We start from the raw sequence: 22447 nt of genomic DNA on the forward strand, positions 1-22447 counted from the left end.
GGATGCCACGTGAGCGGCGCCCATACTAAATGCACGCATGCCCTCAGCTGCTCTACAGCTGGGGGGGCAGTGGGTCATCTTGTCACACCGTCCCCCCAGAGTGGTGTCCAGGGCAGCCCACCCCCTCCTTCATACGCCCCTGCACCCACAGCAATAAATGCTTAGGTGGTTTTGGGGGAGGGGATGAGATTTATGGGGAAAGTTCAGCCACTGTCCCATCTGTTGCGTGGGAGCCAACAGGCAGCACGCTTGGCTAACAGCCAAGAGAAACCAGGCTCGCAGTGAGCTTCTTTATCAGTTCATTTATTTAGTATCAATGCAGAGTACTCCTTCAAAGCTGAGCTGTTGCCCAGAGACCCCTCCTACTTATGGTGGCTGCCAAGGGGCTCCCTCTACCTGTTTGGTTTTCAGCTCTATGCACTGGATAAAACGCCTAGTTCTGCTAGCTTGCTCCTGTTATAAGAATTTTAAGGTCATATACATATAAAGTAAATGTTCATAAATGTACCAAGCAAGCATATACATAAATGTATAGACCACATGTCTGAGACCCACAGAAAAAGTCCTGAAACCATTTGACCTCAAATATTTCTCTGCAAGGTTGAAGGAAATGGGGAGCCTCCCCATTGCCTCTTTGCTCACAAATCCTATCTCAAGGGCACATTTAAGATATGAATAGGGTGAGCCTGTGACCTGTATTCAGGGATTGAGTAGTTATCATAACAAAAGTGTGGCCAGGATGCCCAGGTAATCCAATCAGGTAACCTGGCAGACAGGATAAAAACAAAGCACTCAGATTTCTGTAGTCCGCCCCTTTTCTGATATACGTATGATGTATTGGAGGGTGGTTTGGGCTACACCCCTTCTGTGATGTACATATGATATATGGAGGGGTAGGCCGTTCAAGTCTATATAAGGGCTTGCACACCTTTGTCCTGGGTCCCTCCTGCCTCCTGTGTGGCAGTGAGCACCCTGTTGCAGCAGTTAATAAAGATCAGGCTTATAGCTGCTTTGCTTTTGTATATCCTGGTCTGGTCTGTGTTCATTTCCTGACCGGTTTGAGCCTTAAAAGATACACTCTCTCCGAAGGTCCAGTCTTCCTTAAGAAGCTGAACCCCTTGAAGGGACCCCTCAATATTCTTGTTTCACTCCAACTCCTGGACGCATCTTGGGGTGCCCCTCACCTCCTCATCTGACCATTCCCTGACAGCTGCTTATTCATTTCAAGCATTTTTAAAGTTTTCCATATTTGCATGGAGCTGCTGCCCCCCCCAAAATTGGGCTCTTTTAAGCATGACAGCCATTTTGTGCTCACAGCAGCCATCGTGTCACCGGCGCCCAAAGGCTCTCAGGATCCCAAAAGTGCCCACAGACCCCAAACACATTGGCGGCCACTGTCTGAACTCACTCTTTTGGAGACCAGGCTCAAAAGTCTGTTGTGATCTTGAAAGAATTAATATTCAGAGCAACTTGAGCACAACAAAACGTACTTTTGCAACACCTGGAGGAAGTTTTCTCCCCTTTCCTGCCCACTTTTTCTTTCCTTGGCCTATCTTAACTTGCGCTAAAAATTCATCCAAACCCATTAAGCCAGTGGTGTCCAATCTGTTTTCAGAGAGGGTCAGATTTGATGAAGTGAAGGGCTGACCAAAGTTGACCTTTTTTAAGTACTGAAGTTGTTGAGGTTTTTAGGATTTCACCCCAGGAAATAAGCTGCCACAGGAACCGGATTAAACTGACTGGCGGGCCGAATTAGGCCCCTGAATCGGACTTTGGACATGCCTGCATTAAACCGTGTGTCCTTGCAGTTTGGTGTCCAGTCATGTTGTCCAATATCTTTGGTTCTAGAAGGGTCATTTATTAAAAGTCCATAAAAGAGATTTGGCGGGGAATGGCGGTAAATAGTAGTAGTAATCATCATCATCATCATCATGATAGTCATCACACCTAAAAGTCTCTAGGCGCGGGAACTCTAGCTGACCGTTAAGAGCAGTTATTACTTTCGGTCACAAATAGCCGATTGGAGGAGGAGGGTCGGTTTGACTTCGTTTCCACACGCGAGGGCCCCTCCTTCCTGCGAAGCCCCTCTCGGGCTCCCTGCCCAAGCCCGCTTCCTGGCGAGCCGCGCGGCGGGGTCGGTTTGGGCCGGTTTTGAATGGAGGGAGCGCAGGGGCGATGCGGGCGTCGGGAGCAGCCAGCCTCGGCCAGCACTGCAGCCCGGCAGCCCGCGGACACGTGAAAGCGAACGGTTCCCTGTGTCTTGGCTTGGTTAGCAGCGGAGAAACCCTTCCCGGGGCGGCAACACGGCCGGAGAGCCCCCGGAGGAGGAGGAGGCGGGCAGCAGCCTCCAGCGGAGCCGGCAGGAATTGCGCCGCCCTCTCCGCCTCCGTCGCAGTCCCTTGCCTGGCTTTCTGGCCTAGTGGCGCGCGGCCGCGGGAAGGCCACCCCTGACTGAGGTGAGTTCGGCGGGGCGCGGGGCGCCGGGCGGGGGGAGGCTCCCGCCGCTCGTCACGGGGCGCGGCGCCCGCTTTAGGGCGCGGCCTGCACCATCTTCTTTGTGTCAGCCTCCGTTTCCCCCTCGCAGCTTGGCGGAGCCGAGGCGGCTTGCGAGCGGCCTGGCGTAGCTGTCTTTCTCCCTCCCTCTTCCTCCCCCCCCCCATAGGCCGCCCTTGACTTTGGGCCTCCGAGGCCTCGCCTTTGTCTCCTGCCGGGGTTGAGGGGCAGCGGCGGGGAGGGCGCCGTCGCCTTGTACCCGGCGCGCCCGGTCGCCGCCTTCTCGGGGCGGGAGAGCGGCCTTCGGAGCCGCCTTCCTTAAACCCCGCTGCCCGCTGCTGGGGCTTGAGCGCCGAAGGGGCGCGAAGGAGGCCGCGGCGCTTGCGGGGTCTTCGGACTGGGCTCGGTCCCTTTGCTGCCCCTGAGGAGGGTCGCTCGCTTCCCGAGGCTGGGCGTTTATTTGAAGGGGCCTCTTGGTTCGCCCGGCATCGGCGCCGCTAGAAACCAGGTAAAAACTTCCTCAAAACCCAGAGGAAGAGACCCGTGGCTCCCTTTGCCAGCCTAGTTGGGGCACAAAACAAGTCTTGAGGTTCGGAAAACCGCATGATCGAAAGACTCGCTTTGGGGTAAAATCTTCAAGCTGGCAGAGGCACCGGCTCCTCTAAAATCAGGATTTGAGCCCCCAGCTCAATAAAATAGGGAAGCATGTAAAGCCCTACTTAGAAAAGAACGCGGGAGCGGCCTATTTTTCCTTTGCTCAAATTATTTTTCATCTCTCATTCTTGGTGGGCAGGTACTTTTCCCCGTACGTTATCAGTAACTGTCACTTAGATAAATTAAACTTGCATGCTTACATATGGAAAGTAGGAAAGAAAGTATTCTGTCCTGAGAAGACCGTATCTGTGCAGGCCTGGATTTATTTATTTTTGCTTTTATTTTTGGTGGATGAGGAACGCCTGCCTGTCATTCAGAGCAGAAACTCCCAAAGGGTTGTGAGATAAAGGCTTCTGTGAACCTCCCCCAAGGGGTGCTGCCTGGTATATCCCTGCCTGGCTTGGCTGTGTTCGTCCCCTTTCAGTCAGTGTCCTCTGGACAAGTAGTTTTTTCTGCGTCTATATCCACAGAATGCAATTCAGTCAGTCTTGACATGGACACAGCAAAATTGCATGATTCACAATCTTCTACTTATCTGCATGAGAATTGGGTTATCTGCATTTTTCAGTTTTTTTTCTTCTACTAATCAGATGATGGTCAGAGCAGTGATTTCTAGAAACAAGGTGAAAGCTTCTCTTGGAGCACAGAATTCATAGCTAAGGGGAAACCTTTTTACATATTAGAGTGAAACATGTTTCCAATATTAATTCAGATAACTGCTTCAGCTGTCAAAAGTCTAAAAATATTGATCTTGCATTTTGGCAGGTTTCCCCCTTTATGCTAGAGAGGGGTGAGAATGCAGCTTGCAGTGTATAGACCAGTGAGCAAGCTTTGGGAAAGATGGCCTGAGCTCAGTGGCTAAACTGCTGACAATTTGGAAGTGCTATCAGCAGGTAGAAGTGAAATTGCTGGTGGCTGGCAAGCCCAGGGATACTTCATGAGAGACAGTACATTCTGCTTCCAAAGTTTCCCAGGTCTCTTTTCCTATATGCATATAGAAAAGGTGTTACTCTGAATGCTATATGCACGTGCATTGAAGAGTGTAACTTTCTTTTGTTCATATTATTACTAAATTGGAAATCAAAGTGTGGGTTACTTATATCACCACTCAAGGCTTTAAAATTATGGAATAGACTAGCATAGCGATGAGGGGCAGTGATAGAAACAGTGGTTTGGAGCATGAAATGCTTTGTTGTTTCCAGATCTATTACGTTTTCTTCTAAGGACATCTAGGATGCTGATTACAGATGTACAGTATTCAACAAATAGTAGTATCTTTACATCTGCCATATCATGGCAACAGTTCACATGAATTTTTACAATGAAGTGCTCATATTCCTAGATCCTCTCATGCCCCTCTTTTTATCCATATTTCTAAAAGAGTGCAGGTGCTTCATATGTGGTAGTTGTCCTAATGTGTCCTTGTTTTTGTGAACACGTGTTGCAATGAAATATGTGTATTATCCCTTTCAGTTTCCATATGCCCTAGAAAAATGTTCCAGAAAAAATGCTCACATTTTGTGACATTGCAAGCAGTATAGGGCGTATTTCACCCAAAGTAACTAACTATAAACATATTTTCTATCTGTTTAACATCAACAATAAAAATGGGTTTTTGGATAACTAAAATGCCTCCACAAGAGCCCTGACATCATCTTCAAACGCTTTTTATGCACTTGGATTTGGTCGTGACTGTGTATGTCTTTCTTCACACTTTGATGCTGTACATCATTGAGTTGTTCTAGCATTCTTGCAGTGTAGCTGCCATTCAACATCTAAGGATTGATGGATCTTCAACCAGTCTGACCACTTCTCTCCGCAGAAGGCTGAGAATGTTTGCTTTCCCTTTTGTATTGTGAATTTTCCAGCATTAGATGCCAGTGAAACATCTGAATGCTTTTTTCAAAAAGGGTTTTATTAAATATTTTCATTGGTTACAAAATTACGTACATCATCTCAGTCTTCAGATCATAATGTACTTTCTACAGATTAGTCATATTTGATGTGAGACTTTAATGTTGTATGCAGTATAAGGTTGGGGGAAGAGAGGGGGTAGTAAACTTTCATTCTTTTACATAGTATATGTGTGAGGTTTCTGTGTCAGCTTTGTGTGGGTAGGTTATCTTTATTCATTTATTGATTTTCACCGGCATTGAGAGAGGTTGGGGGGCCCAGGGCATGGGTGGTTGCCTTCAGTTGGCTGCAGTGAGTTTTGTTTGCATGTATGGGGGGCGCGCGGAGAGGAATTGTTGGGTAAAGTTAGCCATATTGATTTGTATGCTGTCAGTGAGTTCTTCTTGTTGCCTTGTTGGGCTCTGTGTGTGTAATAAAGGGGAGCCACACCGGGCTGAAGGTGTCCTCTTTTATTTGTCCCCAGGTCAATTTCAGTTTGTTGGTTAGCTTTTCTAGTAAGGCTGATTTCCATACAGTTTGGTACCAGTGGTTCATGTTCAGATCCTTCTCTAGGTGACATTTTGCTTTCCCCATATTTAGGTACTTCCTTAATTCACATAGCTGCCCCATGGCTGAAGTACTCTAGGAAGCCAGTGTGGTGCAATGTTAAAAACTGGGATGGAAAAGCTATTTGCCACATGGCTTCTGGAACCTGGATTACAGGTGCAAAAACCGAATGGCTAGTTGCCTTTTTTCCCCCTTCAGTGCAATGACACTTTCTATTTCTTTTTTCATAGAGAATTTATTTGGTTCTTTTTGCAATTTGTGGTACTTGGAGGATTGTAACCAGCCATAGCCAAACAGGTCATATAGAGAGCACAGTGTAACTTAAATTTAGGCATGTATAGGAAGTAATACCCAGTGAACTTCATGGCTGAGTGGGGATTTGAAGTCTGGTCTCCCAGGTCCTATTCTTCCAGACACTCTAACCATTACACCACACTGGATCTCACTGGGGAAAACCTTTTTCTTTCAGTTTGCAAAACCACAGCTTCTGTGATAGGTGGAGCTACCAGTGAGGGACATTGTCTCATTCTGTCCATTCATGCCTACACAGCGTGTAGGTTCTAAGGTTTTTATTTCTGTAAAGAAAAGTACTTCCCTTAAATGGTGCAGAAACACTCATGCAAATCTTTAAAAAATAATAATAAGGTGATGCACCACCATTTTTAAAAATAAATAAATCCTGCATTATGATATCCTTTAAGACAGGTGCGTCCAACTCCCAAGAGACTGTGAGCTGCTTTTGGGGAGGGGGCAGAGTTGTTGAGCTTTTTTTAGGGAGGGAAAACTCCGATGCTAACAATACAACTGAGAACTAACAATAGATGCAACGGAGGAGGAGGGCGGGGCAGAGAATTTTCTCCTACAGTTTTTTAAAACACAGGATCAAAAAGCATCCCTGTGGATCTACCTGTCGATCACGGTCAACCGGTTGGACACTGCTGCTTTAAGAGATGTGGTGACCACAATTGCACACAGTATTCTGAGTTCAGCTGCCATGTCCTTCTTTTTTCCAGTTCTGTTTTCAATCCTTTCCCTAATGATCCCTAAAATATAATTCCTCCATTTTACTGCTGCCACAACCTTGGTCAGCGTCTTAATTGAGCTATCCACTCAAGATCCCTTAGATCTTGGTCAGCCACCATCAGCTCAAACCACAATAGCATATATGTAGTGTTAGGATATTTTGCCCCAGCATATTTCACTTTGCACTTTTTAACACTGAATCAGATTTATCATTTTAATGCTCATTCACCCCTTTTGGAGTGCTTCACAGCAACTTTTAGTTAAAAACTACCCTGAACAACTTGGTGTCATCAGCAAAGGGCTAGAAAGATGCTCTGTCTCATGCTGCAGACATGGGTTCAAAAAGCAGACAACACACATCCAGTAAATCTCACTCACTATCACAAATGGGCAGGACCGAAAGTAAGAACTAGACCAGAATGGTTATCTTATATATTTCAAGATATGAGAATATTTATTCTATTTACACTTCTCCCTCCATACCAAACACACCATTAGATACACAAAATCAAACTTCAGAATGGGCAGGTACACAGGAAGGGGACTGCTTTCCCCACCCATTCCCCATTCTTGTAGCTAAATTGTAGATGACTTTCAGTAGATTTTCTTATTGTAGTATTTTCATATGAATTCATATGAATTTGCATGTTCCAAAAGTGGCAATATTGGCCACTGGAAAGGTGAGATCTTGACCAGTTCAGAGGTACAGTATACAGTCGTATCTTGGTTTTCGAACAGCTTAGTTCTCGAATGTTTTGGCTCCCAAACACCACAAACCTGGAAGTGACTGTTCTATTTTGCGAGCTATTTTTGGAAGCCAAACTTCCAATGCGGCTTCCGATTGAGTGCAGGAAGCTCCTGCAGCCAATCAGAAGCCGCACCTTGGTTGTTGAATGTTTTCGGAAGTCGAATAGGCTTCCGGAACGGATTCTGCTCGAGAGCCAAGGTTCGACTGTAGTATTGTGATAGTCGTCTAGTTATCCTAACACTTTGCACAACTAAGCATTGCACCACCACCTTCCATGCTTTTATCTACATTAGAGATGCCTGATTCAGTGAAATAGTTGGCTGATTCTGCTGAGCTGCTATTGTAGTGAAGATACCACTGTATACCGTATTTTTCGCCCTATAGGACGCACTTTTTCCCCTCCAAAAATGAAGGGGAAATGTGTGTGTCCTATGGGGCGAATGCAGGCTTTCGTTGAAGCCTTGAGAGCGAGAGCGGTCGGTGCGCACCGACCCCTCTCGCTCTCCAGGCTTCGCGGACCTCTAAGCAAGCAACGGGAGCGCTCCCGCTGCTTGGGGAGAGTTGCCGGCATCCCGAAGCCTGTGCACGCTGAGATCAACGCGTCCAGGCTTCGCGGACCTCTCCGCAAGCAGTGGGAGCCAGCGCTGGGCTCCCACGGCTTGCAGAGAGCTGCCTGTTTGGGGGCTGGGGTCGGGGGAAGCTCGGGCCGCCCCAGCCCCGCGCCTGGGGGGGAAATAATTTCCCCCCTTTATTTCCCCCCCCCAAAAAAAACTAGGTGCGCCTTATGGGACGGTGCGTCCTATAGGGCGAAAAATACAGTACAGTGGTACCCCGCAAGACGAATGCCTCGCAAGACGGAAAACCCGCAAGACAAAAGGGTTTTCTGTTTTGGAGGCGCTTCGCAAGACGAATTTCCCTATGGGCTTGCATCGCAAGACGAAAGCCCATAGGGAAATGCTGGCGGTCGGGAGCAAAGACTTTCGCCCACAGCCGGCCTTCAGAAGAGGACCTCTTCTGAAGGCCGGCGGGGGGCAAAAGTCTTTGCTCCCCCCCCCCGCCTGCCTTCCCCCCGCCTGCCCCGGCGATCTTAAAATGCTGGCGGGCGGGAGCGAAGCGTTCGCTGCCGACCCCCAGCATTTTAAAATCTCCCCGTGTCCCGGGGAGATCTTAAAATGCTGGCGGGCGGGAGCGAAGCGCTGCCGACCCCCAGCATTTTAAAATCTCCCCCTGTCCCGGGGAGATCTTAAAATGCTGGGGGTCGGGAGCGAAGCGCTGCCGACCCCCAGCATTTTAAAATCTCCCCCTGTCCCGGGGAGATTTTAAAATGCTGGGGGTCGGGAGCGAAGCGCTGCCGACCCCCAGCATTTTAAAATGCTGTTCCGAAGCGGGGGGCGGGAACATCTGCCCCAGCCGCCCCACTTCGGAACGCTGTTCCGAAGGGGGGAGGGGGGGCGGGAACAGCTGCCCCATCCGCCCCACTTCGGAACGCTGTTCCGAAGGGGGGAGGGGGGGCGGGAACAGCTGCCCCATCCGCCCCACTTCGGAACGCTGTTCCGAAGGGGGGAGGGGGGGCGGGAACAGCTGCCCCATCCGCCCCACTTCGGAACGCTGTTCCGAAGGGGGGAGGGGGGGCGGGAACAGCTGCCCCATGCGCCCCACTTCGGAACGCTGTTCCGAAGGGGGGAGGGGGGGCGGGAACAGCTGCCCCATCCGCCCCACTTCGGAACGCTGTTCCGAAGGGGGGAGGGGGGGCGGGAACAGCTGCCCCATCCGCCCCACTTCGGAAAGCTGTTCCGAAGTGGGGAGGGGGGGCGGGGACACCTGGCCCCGCCGCCCCACTTCGGAAAGCTGTTCCGAAGTGGGGCGGGGGGTGGGAACACCTTCTGAAGGCGGGCAGGGGGCGAAAGTCTTTGTCCCCCCTGCCTGCCTTCCCAGGGGCTTTTAAATCGCCCCGGACAGCGGAGAAGTCCTCCGCTGTCCCAGGGTTTTTTAAAATGCTGGGGGTGGGAAGAAAAGCCCTTGTCCCCCCCCCCCAGCCTTCAGAAGAGGTCCGGGGACAGACTGTCCCCGGACCTGGTCTGAAGTCGGTTTCCCTAGGAACGCATTAATTGATTTTCAATGCATTCCTATGGGAAACCGTGCATCGCAAGACGAAAAAAACGCAAGACGAAGAGACTTGCGGAACGAATTAATTTCGTCTTGCGAGGCACCACTGTAAGTCTAGGCAGATGGAGATCACACACAGCATTGCCCATCTTAGAGGAGAGACAAAACACACTATTTATATGAAATGTTGTGTCCAAAATGAGAACTTGAAGACAAATTCTCTTACTTGTTTTGTATCATGTAGCATCAACCCAATGTAAATTGGACATGGTGTGTCATGGTTGATTCTATGTCTGACAGACTGGGTTTCAGTTTGAATTCACCTGTCCGTGTGGTTAATCTCCCAAGAGCTGAACTAATGTCAGTATTGAAGATACAGTTAGTTGACAGGGTTGATTCTTAATTTTAAGGCACTCAATTTTATTGCCCGTTTAGGAAGGCAGTTAATATAACTGAAAGAGTCTCCTCTTGACATTCTATTAATGTTCCATCAAGATTTGATTTTTTAAAGCATACTTCTATGCAACACATAGAAGGCAAACTGCATCATCACCACTCAGTGTTCGATATTAGCCAGGAGCCAGGTGTGTTTTGTGACTGGGAATTGTCTGATTGTGAGCAATTTGAGAAGTCTTGTCGCCATGTATGCAACTGAGATACAGTGTTAAAATTGCTGGTGCTGTGGGCGCAGGAGGAGAAATGCCTCCCTGCCCGACTCTAGAGTAGGAAAGATTGCTGCTGCCTTCTGCGTGCCGCTTTGCCACCCCACCCCAAACATGTAAGTTCAAATCTAGCACAATACTTTAAATAACATATTATATCTATACATGCCGGTATTTGTAAATACTATTTTTTCAAATGACTTAAGATTTTCACCCTTATTGCAGGAGCTGAGTCCTATTTACGTTTGTGGTGTCCAATTAAGAATTGCTTTTAAAAATGTGATATTAACAATGTGTCACTTATATGAACTGTGTATCATTTCATGTGTTTTGAAAAAATAAATAGAAAGTGCAACTGAAGTGGACACGGAGGGGAATTGTGACTAGACATTCTGTAAGCTAGGTAACTAATGGCTCCTTAAACCGAGGTTACAGTTGCCAAAATGGAAAGTCTTGTTTTTCAAATGGACTGGTTATGATTGATTATCAGTTAAACATCTGGCTAGGTCAGATGACAACCTTGAGCTACATTAAGAACTTTGAGAACTTAAAGAAGAAAAGTTACTTTATCCAGGGACAGTCTATGTATATTTTCTTAATGGTGACGCAGATCATTCATAGCATAAGAGTATTCTTCACAACTGTGAGCAGGCCAGTGGGGTGGGGGTAAGTGAAGACAAACTACAACAAATAACTATAATGTTCACTTTTCCTGCTCAGGCTGCACAGAAAAAGCATTTTGGTTCCTGAAATTCATTCTGATTTCAGATAAAATATATCTGAAAGAATTTTACAGGATGATATTTGTGGGTAAAAACAGTCAAGATCTAATGATCCCCAGATGATGGAGATGTCAGATGCTACCCAGGCATCTTCACTTAGTCGCAAGTGGCTAATACTCAGATGCAAAATGCACCTGGCTAATTTTAAATACAGTCGTACCTTGGTTTTTGAACAGCTTAGTTCTTGAACGTTTTGGCTCCCAAACACCACAGACCTGGAAGTGACTGTTCTGGTTTGCAAACTATTTTTGGAAGGCAAACGTCCAACGCGGCTTCCAGTTGAGTGCAGGAAACTCCTGCCACCGGTCGGAAGCCGTGCCTTGGTTTTTGAAACCAACTCTCTTGTTCTGAAGAGGTGCAAATAATTTCTTTCTGTGAGCAGTCATGATACATGCACCATTTTGCATTCCATAATAATGATTGTGATGGTGATGGTGATGATAAAAAATAATATTTATACCCCACCCTTCTGGCTGGGTTTCCCCAGGCACATTTCTGCTCTCTTAGATGCGGCACTCACACAACCACTATTTTGTGTTAATGCCATGCCCCCACTATAGCTGCCATTTTGTGTTATGCCAAATACCTCAGAGCCATCATATTTTGACAGGCACCCATAGTACTTTCTCAAAATTCCAAATGTGCCCACTGGTCCAAAAGGGTTGGCAGCCCCTGCTGTGGCACTTCTATTTCCTTTCTTTAACAGCAAGAGAATATCTGATGTGACAAATTACATTAATGTTGCCCAAAGGGCACAAAATAAAGGTAGAATTGATGTCAAGAATACGTTACGTTTTGGGTCTGAAGGTGAAGGCAGTGCAAAAATACCCTTGAAACAATATATAATACTTCTGATCTAGCTCATTTAATAGATCTATCAGTATCCTAGCTTGTAAAGCAATGCAAGATAGAAAATATGAAATAGGGAAGACAAAACAACTTCTTAGTCTAGTTTAAATCCATCAGTTAATTTCATTGGACCTCTAGAGTAATGTTTGAAAAATAGCATAAAATGGGAATTAATTATATATTTATTGTTATTATTTGTTTAAACCATTTACATCTTAATATATGCCAGGACAGGATACATCATTAGATCTCAAAAGTGAGGCTTGCAAAGTTTCCCCATCTTTTTTGAACCATTTCTTGGATTTGGCTAAATTATTTCTCATTTGTCCTTTAATAATTACTCAAGATGTTTAATCTTTCCATGAGAAAAATGCCAATTCTGAGAAAGGACCAATAAACAAGATTTATTATTTGGATTTGTTGGTATGATAAGTTTCTGGAATATAGTAAAAATGCTAGTTGATAGAACAAAATGCTTTAATATTTTTTAGTTTAAGGCTGTTTACATAAGACTATACACTTACTGTTATCTTAATTGTTAGGCTAGGAGTAACACATGATTCCTGTAGCGAAGATACATATAGTAACTTGCTTCAACAGTATCACCAGTTGGAACAGGAGATGGGTCAAGTTGCTGAAACATGGCTTGAATATCAGAAAAGAATAGATGATTATGTTGATGAACAGGTAAGCAACTAATATATATTTATATATATATATAATCTTAATCAGAAAGTTCAGGTGTTAAAACAAATTGTATACAGGTATATGTAAAGAGATGCAGATAATTGTTAACACTGTGTATAGGTGTACTATATTAATATGTTTGTATATGTGCACAAATCATTTTATTTTAGTCATTTGCCTTATACCGTATTTTTCGCCCCATAAGACGCACTTTTTCCCCTCCAAAAATGAAGGGGAAATCGGGGTGCGTCTTATGGGGCGAATGCCTGCAAGCCTCGCGCGCCCGGCAGGAGGTCCGACCGGGTGCGCGAGGCTTGGGGCGGCAGCCTGTCGCCCGAAGCACGGGGAGCCCTCTGGAGGGCTCCCCCTGCTTCGGGCGAGTGTCTGCAAGCCTCGCGCACCCGGCAGGAGGTCCCACCGGGTGCGGGAGGCTTGGGGCGGCAGCGGACTGCTTGCGCGCACCGAGAAGCTTGGGGCATGCTGAGCTCAGCCCGCCCCAAGCTTCTAGGTGCGCGCAAGCAGTCCGCTGCCGCCCCAAGCCTCGCGCACCCGGCAGGAGGTCCCACCGGGTGCGCGAGGCTTGGGGCGGCAGCGGACTGCTTGCGCGCACCTAGAAGCTTGGGGCGTGCTGAGCTCAGCACGCCCCAAGCTTCTGCATGCCGGCAAGCAGTCCGCTGCCGCCCCAAGCCTCCCGCACCCGGCAGGAGGTCCCGCTGGGTGCGCGAGGCTTGGGGCGGCAGCGGACTGCTTGCGCGCACCTAGAAGCTTGGGGCGGGCTGAGCTCAGCTGGCCCCAAGCTTCTAGGTGCGCGCAAGCAGTCCGCTGCCGCCCCAAGCCTCGCGCACCCAGCGGGACCTCCTGCCGGGTGCGGGAGGCTTGGGGCGGCAGCGGACTGCTTGCCGGCATGCAGAAGCTTGGGGCGTGCTGAGCTCAGCACGCCCCAAGTTTCTAGGTGCGCGCAAGCAGTCCGCTGCCGCCCCAAGCCTTGCGCACCCAGCGGGACCTCCTGCCGGGTGCGGGAGGCTTGGGGCGGCAGCGGACTGCTTGCCGGCACGCAGAAGCTTGGGGCGCGCTGACCTCAGCTTGCCCCAAGCTTCTGGATTAGCGCAGCGCACCTGGGGGGGAAATAAATTTTTTTTCCTTTATTTCCCCCCCTAAAATCTAGGTGCGTCTTATGGGCCGGTGCGTCTTATGGGGCGAAAAATACGGTATATATTTGCTTTTGAAGAAGATGACAGGGAGTAAGGAAAGCCAGCAACTGGCTTCCAAAAAACTGGAGGAATTGGAGATGCAAGTTATCACTTTGTGGCTTGGGGTTGAAACTTTTCTGCTATCAACTGTTCTCATGAAGTGTTAAGTGAAAGTTGTGTTTGTGGCACAGGGAATATTTGTACATGTAGTTTTTGCTGGGTAGCCATTATTGCTCCCAGATTAGCAGGACTTGCTACATGTCATAAAACTGCACCTTAAAATTTTTATAGTGGCAGCACACTTACTCTTTGTGTTGCCTGCCATGGTTGCTGCAGACAGCAGCATCTTGTAGAACTGTGATGTGTAATACACCCCCCTGCCTTTTTACATGTGTATGGAAAGTTTGTGTTACCATGAAGCATTTTCTATGAAAAAGTTGATAATGAGAGTTTTACACATATATGACTCTTGAGATTGTGTTTTAAAGGGGTGTGTGTGTTTAGCTTTGTTTATTAACTGCCCTATTCTTTTATGGGAAAGGCCCTTAGGAAGCCCTGTTTAGGCCAGTGCGTATTGAGCATTAATAAAAATATGCATTGCATTTCAACATCTTTGAAACTGTTTCCCCTACACGTTCTTTCTGTTGGATTCTTTGTTTATCACATGTGCTGTAATAGGAAATGACAGATCTGAGATGGATTAAAGCATTTTTGTTTTTAATTTGTACACTTATTTTTACCAAATTAATTTAAGTGTTAAATACTGTGTTTTAATAATCGGTACATGATACCTGTATTGAGTCTTCAGTATTGTGTGATAAATAGAACTTATAAATAAAATACTTTTGAAATTCCAGAAACACTGAATTACTCACAAATTTTTGAATCTGAGAAAGAAGTGTTACAGGTGTGTAAATAAAATAAATACCTGAACTTCATAGTTGACCTAGGTCTCATTTGCAAGAAGAACAAGTTGCAAGATGTTTTTTAGCTATTGAATTAAGTTTAATATACTAGTGGAGTATATTACACCAGAACCAATAAAGAAGAGAGCTAGTATGGTTAGAATGCTAGACTAAGGTGCAAGAGACACAACTTCAAAATCCATGTAATTTCTATTCGGTTAGGCTAAAATCAACAGCAATATGGAATGTTCTCTGAGATTTTATAGTCCAGAATTCTTTCCAAAGAGCTCTTAAAATATTCTAGTAAGATTTGTTTGAGCTAAGAGCATATAGGGCTAAGCTACTCATGATGGGATGGATCTGTCTCAGGCATTTGACTTACCATAGATTCTGGCATATAAGACAACTTTTTAACCCCGGAAAATGCTCTAAAAAGTTGGGGGTCATCTTATACGCCGGGTATGGGTTCAGTGGGTGGCGAGCTCCGCGCCGGGAGGAAGCTGCCTGGTGATGTGGCCCAGGAATGCTAAGCTGGCTTCACTGGGCGGCTTCCTCCTCGCGCGGAGCCCGCTGCCCAGCGAAGCTGCCGCGTATAAGACTGGGGGTATAAGTCAACCCCCAAATTGGCAGCTGCCAATTGGGGTTGTCTTATACGCCCAGTCACCTAATACGCCGGAATCTATGGTAGATTCAGACCCATTTTGAACATCCTTCAATATCTTCTAGCTTCACAGTATCCACAGCAATTCATTTATATTGTGCTAAAGTTCAGAAATACAGGTTTTTAAATACTTCATTAAAATGTTTAAAGCATGCATTTTTCATAGTTTCCTCAAACAGATGTTTTATGTATGCATACTGTAAATACCTCAAATTATAGTAGCAATTTGACATTAACATAAAGCTATTATCTTTTAGTGAATAAGTTCGGATAGTTTCAGAGAAGCTTAAAAAGACTAATAACAAAAGTTTTTATGTGGATTTAAGCTATTTGGAAGGATACAGAGCTCTGCAAAACACTTCTGGTCTAAAGCTTTATGACCTGAATAAGGTTATGATAATAATACAGAGTCAGGCCATTGGCCTATTTATCTCTTTACTGTCTCTATACTAGCGGTGGGTAGTCTCTAGCCTGCAGGCCTCTTTATTATCAATTTATTTAGTCGATTTATATCTCCCTTTCCAGTCAGAGTCCTCAAAGTGGAACAGTGTTTATAAAGCACAACAGATACACCAAGAATCACATGCTCATAAAACAACTATCAGTCCTACTGAAGCAGAAGTTGGCATCAGGTGTTCCTTCCTATAGGACAGATGGTGTCCATTGGCCTGGGGTTGTTGAGAGGAGAGAGTACTCTGACTGGAGCAGGCCCTGACATTGTCTTTGACCACCTGCCTCCCTATCTTCTTCCCTCCCACTGGGCAGGTGGTTCTTGTGAGGGGCCGGGGGGGGGGGCGAATTCAGCCCATCAAGCCTCCCCATGAAGTTGTTTTGCCCAAGTCATGCCTGCCTGTAGCCGTATGAAGTTGGGTAGAGAACAGAGAAAGCAGCAACTGTAAAAAGCATGGGCTCCAAATGGAAGAATCAGGAATGCATGACTCTGATTTTTCTTTTGTACTTGTGATTTGAATTTTGTGCTTTTTGATTCAGGTGCCTTATTTTCTCTCTCTTTTCACAATGGCAAAAAAAGGTGCCATGTTATAACTTCAGTTTGCAGCTTCAGATGAAGAATTGGGAGTGATGCACTCCTGGTACATATTTTTAGCCACAGATTTAAGTTACAGTCACCTGACGCTATATGCAGTTGGGTCATTGCCAAGTGGGTGGCCACCTGTCAAAGTGGCCCATATGGAGTTGCCCACTTGTGTTCTACACTGACTGGCACAAGTGTCTGGAGATGCTGCGTATTGAACCTAGGATCTTAAGGTTTAATTTATATATTGCTAACAGGATATCAATTCCAGACAGCTTACAAAACCACAGATTTTAAAATGTCATATAATCAGCATTCATATATCTATTAGCTTCATTGTTCAGATGTGGACTAAGAAGTGGAGGGTTTTTGACATTCCTTTTGCTTAAAAACATGTGTCAGAATGATCTCTGCTTTCCCCAATCCCAACATTCCCCAGTGTGATAGATTGGCAGTTTCCTTGAATACTGCTTTCATTCTGCTGGTGAATTTCCTCAGAATATTCAAGCCCAAGCCTGAAGAGAGAGGGGTTTTTAATGGATTGAGGGATGGGGTAGTTACTGCCACTGACTTCACTTCAGCCAAGGAAAATAACAATGCTGATGGTTCTGTGGCTCAGGGTTGAGCGAGCAAGAAGCAATAATTTAGTGGGTGTATGTTGGATTTGTTAGGATGTGTACCATGCTGTGCTACTTCTGAGCCCTAGCCATCCACTTTAATCTTATAAAACACTGTTTATATTTTATTATAAGTGTTCTATCTAATTGTGCTAGCCATGTAATTGTTTGTATAGGATATTTGTTGCCAGCTTTTCAATTTTAAGTTTAGCCTTGTGTGAGCTTGAAAGCAGGTTTCTACATTAGAAAAGGTAGGAACCAGCTCAATTCAATGTAATTCAATAGATCACCTGCATTTGTTCTGCATCTACGTACCATAACTTCTGTTGATACAAATCTTATGGCTTTAAGCTGCTATATTATTCAATAATCGGGATATAAGCATGTAATGTTCTGAGTTGGGTAAAGTAGAAATCAAGCAGTGTTAATCAGTGAACTTAGCTTAATTTTGTTCCAGGTGACAGTGAGAACAAAAGAACCCTTTCTGAAAGAAGACTGGGAAGCTTTTAGGAAGAGGCATTTCATAGAACAGGTAAAACTATATACTTCCATCTAACACAGCTCAATTCAATGCATGTTTACTCAGAAGTAAATTTCACTGTGTTTGGTGAATCTTGCTTCTAGTAAAATGTGAATAGGATTGCTGCCGTAATTGTATATAAAGAATTGGAAAAGCCTTTCTGTGCTTTTCAGCAATATTAATTTTTCTTCAAGTCTGCATATTGTATGTGTACTCTGCAAACAGCCACCACTGAAAGTGTACTTAGAGCAGAACCGTCCTCCTTAATTTGTTTTCCATTATTTTAAATAAACTGAAAATGCACAGATTCCCATTAACCTATTAAAGTGGTACCTTTGGTTAAGTACTTAATTCGTTCCGGAGGTCCGTTCTTAACCTGAAACTGTTCTTCACCTGAAGCACCACTTTAGCTAATGGGGCCTCCCACTGCTGCCGTGCCGCCGGAGCATGATTTCCGTTCTCATCCTGAAGCAAAGTTCTTAACCCAAGGTACTATTTCTGGGTTAGCGGAGTCTGTAACCTGAAGCGTATGTAACCCGAGGTACCACTGTAATACTCTTTATAATGAATTAAATAGGACAATACTAAGTTCCTTCCATATTTTTGAGGTTCTGTTACTTTGGTTAAGATTTTGTTAACTGCTTACGTGTTTCTACTCAAATATCTGCAAATACATTACAGTATTCAGCACATAGGGCTGGCAAGCCATTGGAGCCTGAAGACTTACTTTTCTTAAGATTCAGAATTGTCTCAATTTCCAGTACAGTGATACCTTGGGTTAAGAACTTAATTCGTTCCGGAGGTCCATTCTTAACCTGAAACTGTTCTTAACCTGAGACACCACTTTAGCTACTGGGGCCTCCCGCTGCCGCTGTGCCCTGCTGCACGATTTGTGTTCTCATCATGAAACAAAGTTCTTAACCTGAGGTACTGTTTCTGGGTTAGTGGAGTCTGTAACCTGAAGCGTCTGTAACCCAAGGTACCACTGTACAGTAACAGATTCACTTAAATGAGTTGTATCCTCTGACAAAAACTTCAGAATGGTTATCTGACTTGTAACTTGACAACAGAGAGCACTCGGGTGGGTTCTCCCAATAAGCAAAATTCCTAATGATACTCCTCACATTTCTATTGAATCTGAATCCATAATTACTAGCCTCAAATTAAATTAAATTTTTGCTTAGGATACTGAAGTAATTCATTTAAAGATAACAGTTTGGCAAGCATTGTTTTCTTAACAAACAAAAATGAGAAATGCACGTTGTGGTCCAGTGAGTCTTTTCCCCCATTTGCTGTTGTAGCCCTTTTTGATCATCCTCTTGTAATGCTACTTTTTGTTTTTCCTCTTGTATTTTCCATCTTATTTCTTCCATAAATGAATCTGTTTCAGTCTCCTCATAGATTGCAGTCCTCAGCATACATTTCCAGAAAAAGGCTTCATTTGAGCAGAGTAGGACTTGCTTCTGAGTAGACTTGCTTAGGATTGGGCATTCATCACCTGTGGAGATGAATATCCTCTCAGAACGGCTTACTACCACCCCAGTCTATAATCTGTATCTCTTGCTCATTAACCACCCCAACTGTCATTTGTGTGTCAAATCACCATCATATTATAGACCTCCTTGGTGCCAGGTAGTGCCATTCTTTATTCAGTCCTTTAACCACATAAGAAAGCAGTGATTGATTGAAGTTATTGTTTTGTAGTGCTTTCAGAAGTGATCTGGTCTGTGATAAGCTGCATCAGAAATATTGAACTGTAATCCTTACTCTTCAATGTTAAATCTTTTCTCTTGATCCAAAATCTCAATAGGTGGTGAAATAGTTATGGGAGTATGGCATCAATTCAGTAAGATGTTATACTGTATTTTTCACAAAACATGGAGAGAAAGTTGCCCAAACATGCAAATCTCCAAAGAGATGAAGAAAAAACATTCCATTTTCACAAAACCACAGGAATCACTTGTCACAAACCTTTCTAAGTGCCTTAACAGTATGGATTTATCATATTTGTTCATCAAATTAATAATAGGGCACAAAGCAACTGATAAGGGAGCTGGTGAATCTGAGTGCACAGGCCTTTGCCCCGTTTTTTTCTTTCAGGTGTACTGTAAAGGATTCTCCCAATTAGATCTCCAGGGATTTTCTGTTAAAAATCTTTTTTCTTTGTCTTCTCACATCCTAAAGCAAATGGAAACATCACTTACAAGCAAGTTTCTTAAATCTATCAGCATCTACTGCTCAGCAATTTTCTTTAGCATTCAGGGAGAGAACCCTGGTTGTCATCCTAGCATCCTTTCCAGAATTCATAATAATGGGGTGTTTTTTGTTTTACTGTCACAAAAGGAATTGCATGCGCTTTGTGCAATCAGACATTTGTCCTCATGTTCTTTGATGCTCTTTGATGAGGTTGAAAGCTCTCCTTTGTAAAACAACAACACACCCAAACAAAACCAAGCTGGTGAAACAGGTACAAAAGTAGGCACGTTCTGATGTAATGACTTGAGCCCACCATTCTGTTATTGAAATGAAGTTAGTAAATGCTTTAGCCTGCTTACTGCAAGAACATAGACTTCTAGTCAAAACACCAGGGCTCAGCTAAACTGCTTAACTTCCATGATCTTCAGATTGTAAAGGAATACATGTGGAATTCAGTTTTGATTCCTGGATGAAATTCCTGCATTTTCAGAAAGTTGCTGTGGAATTACACCAACCAGCTTGCATAGTTATGAATACAAAGGACAGAAAGCCTCAGTGGACAGTAGTAGGTCAAAGCCTCTTTTTTGCTTCTTGAAAGAAACGTAAGAATTTTTTGTAAACCACCCATTACCTCACTTTGTCTTCAACTGAACACCTTCTTCAGTTGCCTTGCAGAACTCTTCATACCTGACAAGAATTTCATGTGGTACTGAAGAGTGTTCACTCAGTACATTGAGTGTACTCAATGCATCAAGAAAAGCTGCCAGTTCTCTGAAAACCATATCAGGTATGGGGGTCTCTGCTCTGTGAGTAACTTTCTGAAATGCAAGATTTCAAGCTGACAGGATTTGGTGCCAATGTTTGCATCAGCTGAAATACATATTTGGAATAAATTATTTCAGTGCTCCTGCAACCTGTATTCTAGTTTCCATAATTGCATGGATCTTCTATGTTCTTCAAGATAATTCTGCAAAGCTTTAAGGCTATTTGGATATGAAATTCTGTAAGGTGGATGAAAATTACATGTATATCAAAATGCATGGGTGCATTTTGCAGTCGCAAAGCCACATGACTTTTATAGGTCTGATCACACCCACCTGAAGTGTACCTTTAATTTGTAATTGTTACTGTCTGAGAGGTTTTCTTTACTCACAGTGATTCAGTAAGCCTGGTGTGGCTGGATATTTGAACAAAGAATAAACCACAACATTAAAATGCAATACAATTAAAATTCAACAATAAAAATGGTAAAATGCAACCTAAAAGCTTTCTAGAAGCAGAAAAATGAAACCAATTATTTCATTTTAAAAGACGTTTAAAATATTTTTGGCTCATTTTGTCCCTGGCAAGCTGGGAACATAAGACCTATCTGCCTAGTTGGGATTGAAAGTTTGTTTGGTGCTTGAACCCAGCTTTGTTGCCAATGCTCAGAACAGTTTTCAGTCATGTTCTTGAATAATAATAATAATAATAATTTATTATTTATACCCCGCCCATCTGGCTGGGCCTCCCCAGCCACTCTGGGCGGCTTCCATAAAAACCAAAAATACAGTAAAATATCACATGTTAAAAACTTCCCTGAACAGGGCTGCCTTAAGATGTCTTCTGAATGTCAGGTAGTTGTTTATCGCTTTGACATCTGCTGGAAGGGCGTTCCACAGGGCGGGTGCCACTACCGAGAAGGCCCTCTGCCTGGTTCCCTGTAGCTTTGCTTCTCGCAATGAGGGAACCGCCAGAAGGCCCTCGGCGCTGGACCTCAGTGATGAACAAAAGACTGCTTATGTGAAATGACATATAATTGAGGATACTCACATAAAATATTGTCAGACTTCATATTTTTATGTTAAATTACCTCATCAGTTGGTTTCCTCCATATACCTTCTGACAAACAGAATATATTTTAGAGTGAAGGCAACTTTTAAATAATTACATTGGAGTTCATATTTTATGTATTACAACACATTTCTTCACAAAGGGACCAAACTTCCAGCCATTTGTATTATAATGTATAATGGTATACTTATACCCTAGGGACACTTAATATGAAGTAAGTGCTATTGAACTCAGTGACTGGGTAGTAGATGCCTGCCTTGTTGCTTCACAATAAAAGTATGTTTCATTTACAAAAGCCCATCTGCTGTTGTGGTTGGGAAAATAGGTGTCATAGGTGGACAAAACGTATGGGTTGTTCTGTTCTTGAGGAAGCTAAACCCTGGACTCTAAAAGTGATTCTGAACTCTCAGATTTTAAGCTTCTATCATTATCTTAATCTAGTCCTGTAATTGGTTGTTTTTACCAGACCCTCTTTGGTATCTTTTTATGCTAATTTTTTAAATTCATTTTCAATAACAATCTTCCAATTAATGACAGATTAAATCAAATCAATCCAAATTACAATAATAACAATACCACCATTTATATATTTCAATTATTATTATTTTTTGGCGGGGGGGGGGGGACTTCCCATGTTCCAGATGTCTAGAGATAATCGTCCTTATTCTCAGTCTAATTAGTCATTGTTCCTGTGGTTCACATCTTCTGTAGCAAAGTTTTTGTATTGTTAACACACAGGAGGCATTTTTTATTCATCTTATTCTCTGTCCAATTATTTTGGTGTTCAGTCCTCTTATCTCTCCTTTGTTCGTCAAGTTCTCATTAAAGGCACCGGGCTTTGTTCCAAAAATAGAGTTTATAAATGGCAAGTCAACAAGTTCTCTCTGATGTCTGTTAATGAGCTGGTGTCCGTATATGTCTGTACAGTGGTACCTTGGGTTAAGAACTTAATTCGTTCTGGAGGTCCGTTCTTAACCTGAAACTGTTCTTAGCCTGAGGTACCACTTTAGCTAATGGGGCCTCCCACT

General features: G+C 44.3%; 1 protein-coding gene across 6 annotated transcripts in view; it reads left to right on the forward strand.

Annotated features, from left to right (window-relative positions):
- Window positions 1-2045: 2045 nt before the first annotated feature.
- The window catches only part of FAM193A (family with sequence similarity 193 member A), a 52014-nt gene continuing 31612 nt past the window's right edge, over window positions 2046-22447 (forward strand). The window contains exons 1-4 of one of the 6 annotated variants that reach the window (XM_081206201.1): window positions 7435-7744; window positions 9598-10262; window positions 12320-12464; window positions 17328-17402. In XM_081206201.1, the coding sequence (XP_081062327.1) occupies window positions 10261-10262; window positions 12320-12464; window positions 17328-17402 (222 nt within the window). In that variant the 5' untranslated portion in view covers window positions 7435-7744; window positions 9598-10260. Of the gene's footprint in view, window positions 2457-2500; window positions 3002-7434; window positions 7745-9597; window positions 10263-12319; window positions 12465-17327; window positions 17403-20250; window positions 20374-22447 lie in introns of those variants that run through there. The other 5 variants (XM_081206205.1, XM_081206200.1, XM_081206203.1 and 2 more) reach the window with 5 other exon arrangements.

Source organism: Podarcis bocagei (assembly GCF_964188305.1).
Source record: "Podarcis bocagei genome assembly, chromosome: 8".
Classification (NCBI taxonomy): domain Eukaryota; kingdom Metazoa; phylum Chordata; class Lepidosauria; order Squamata; family Lacertidae; genus Podarcis; species Podarcis bocagei.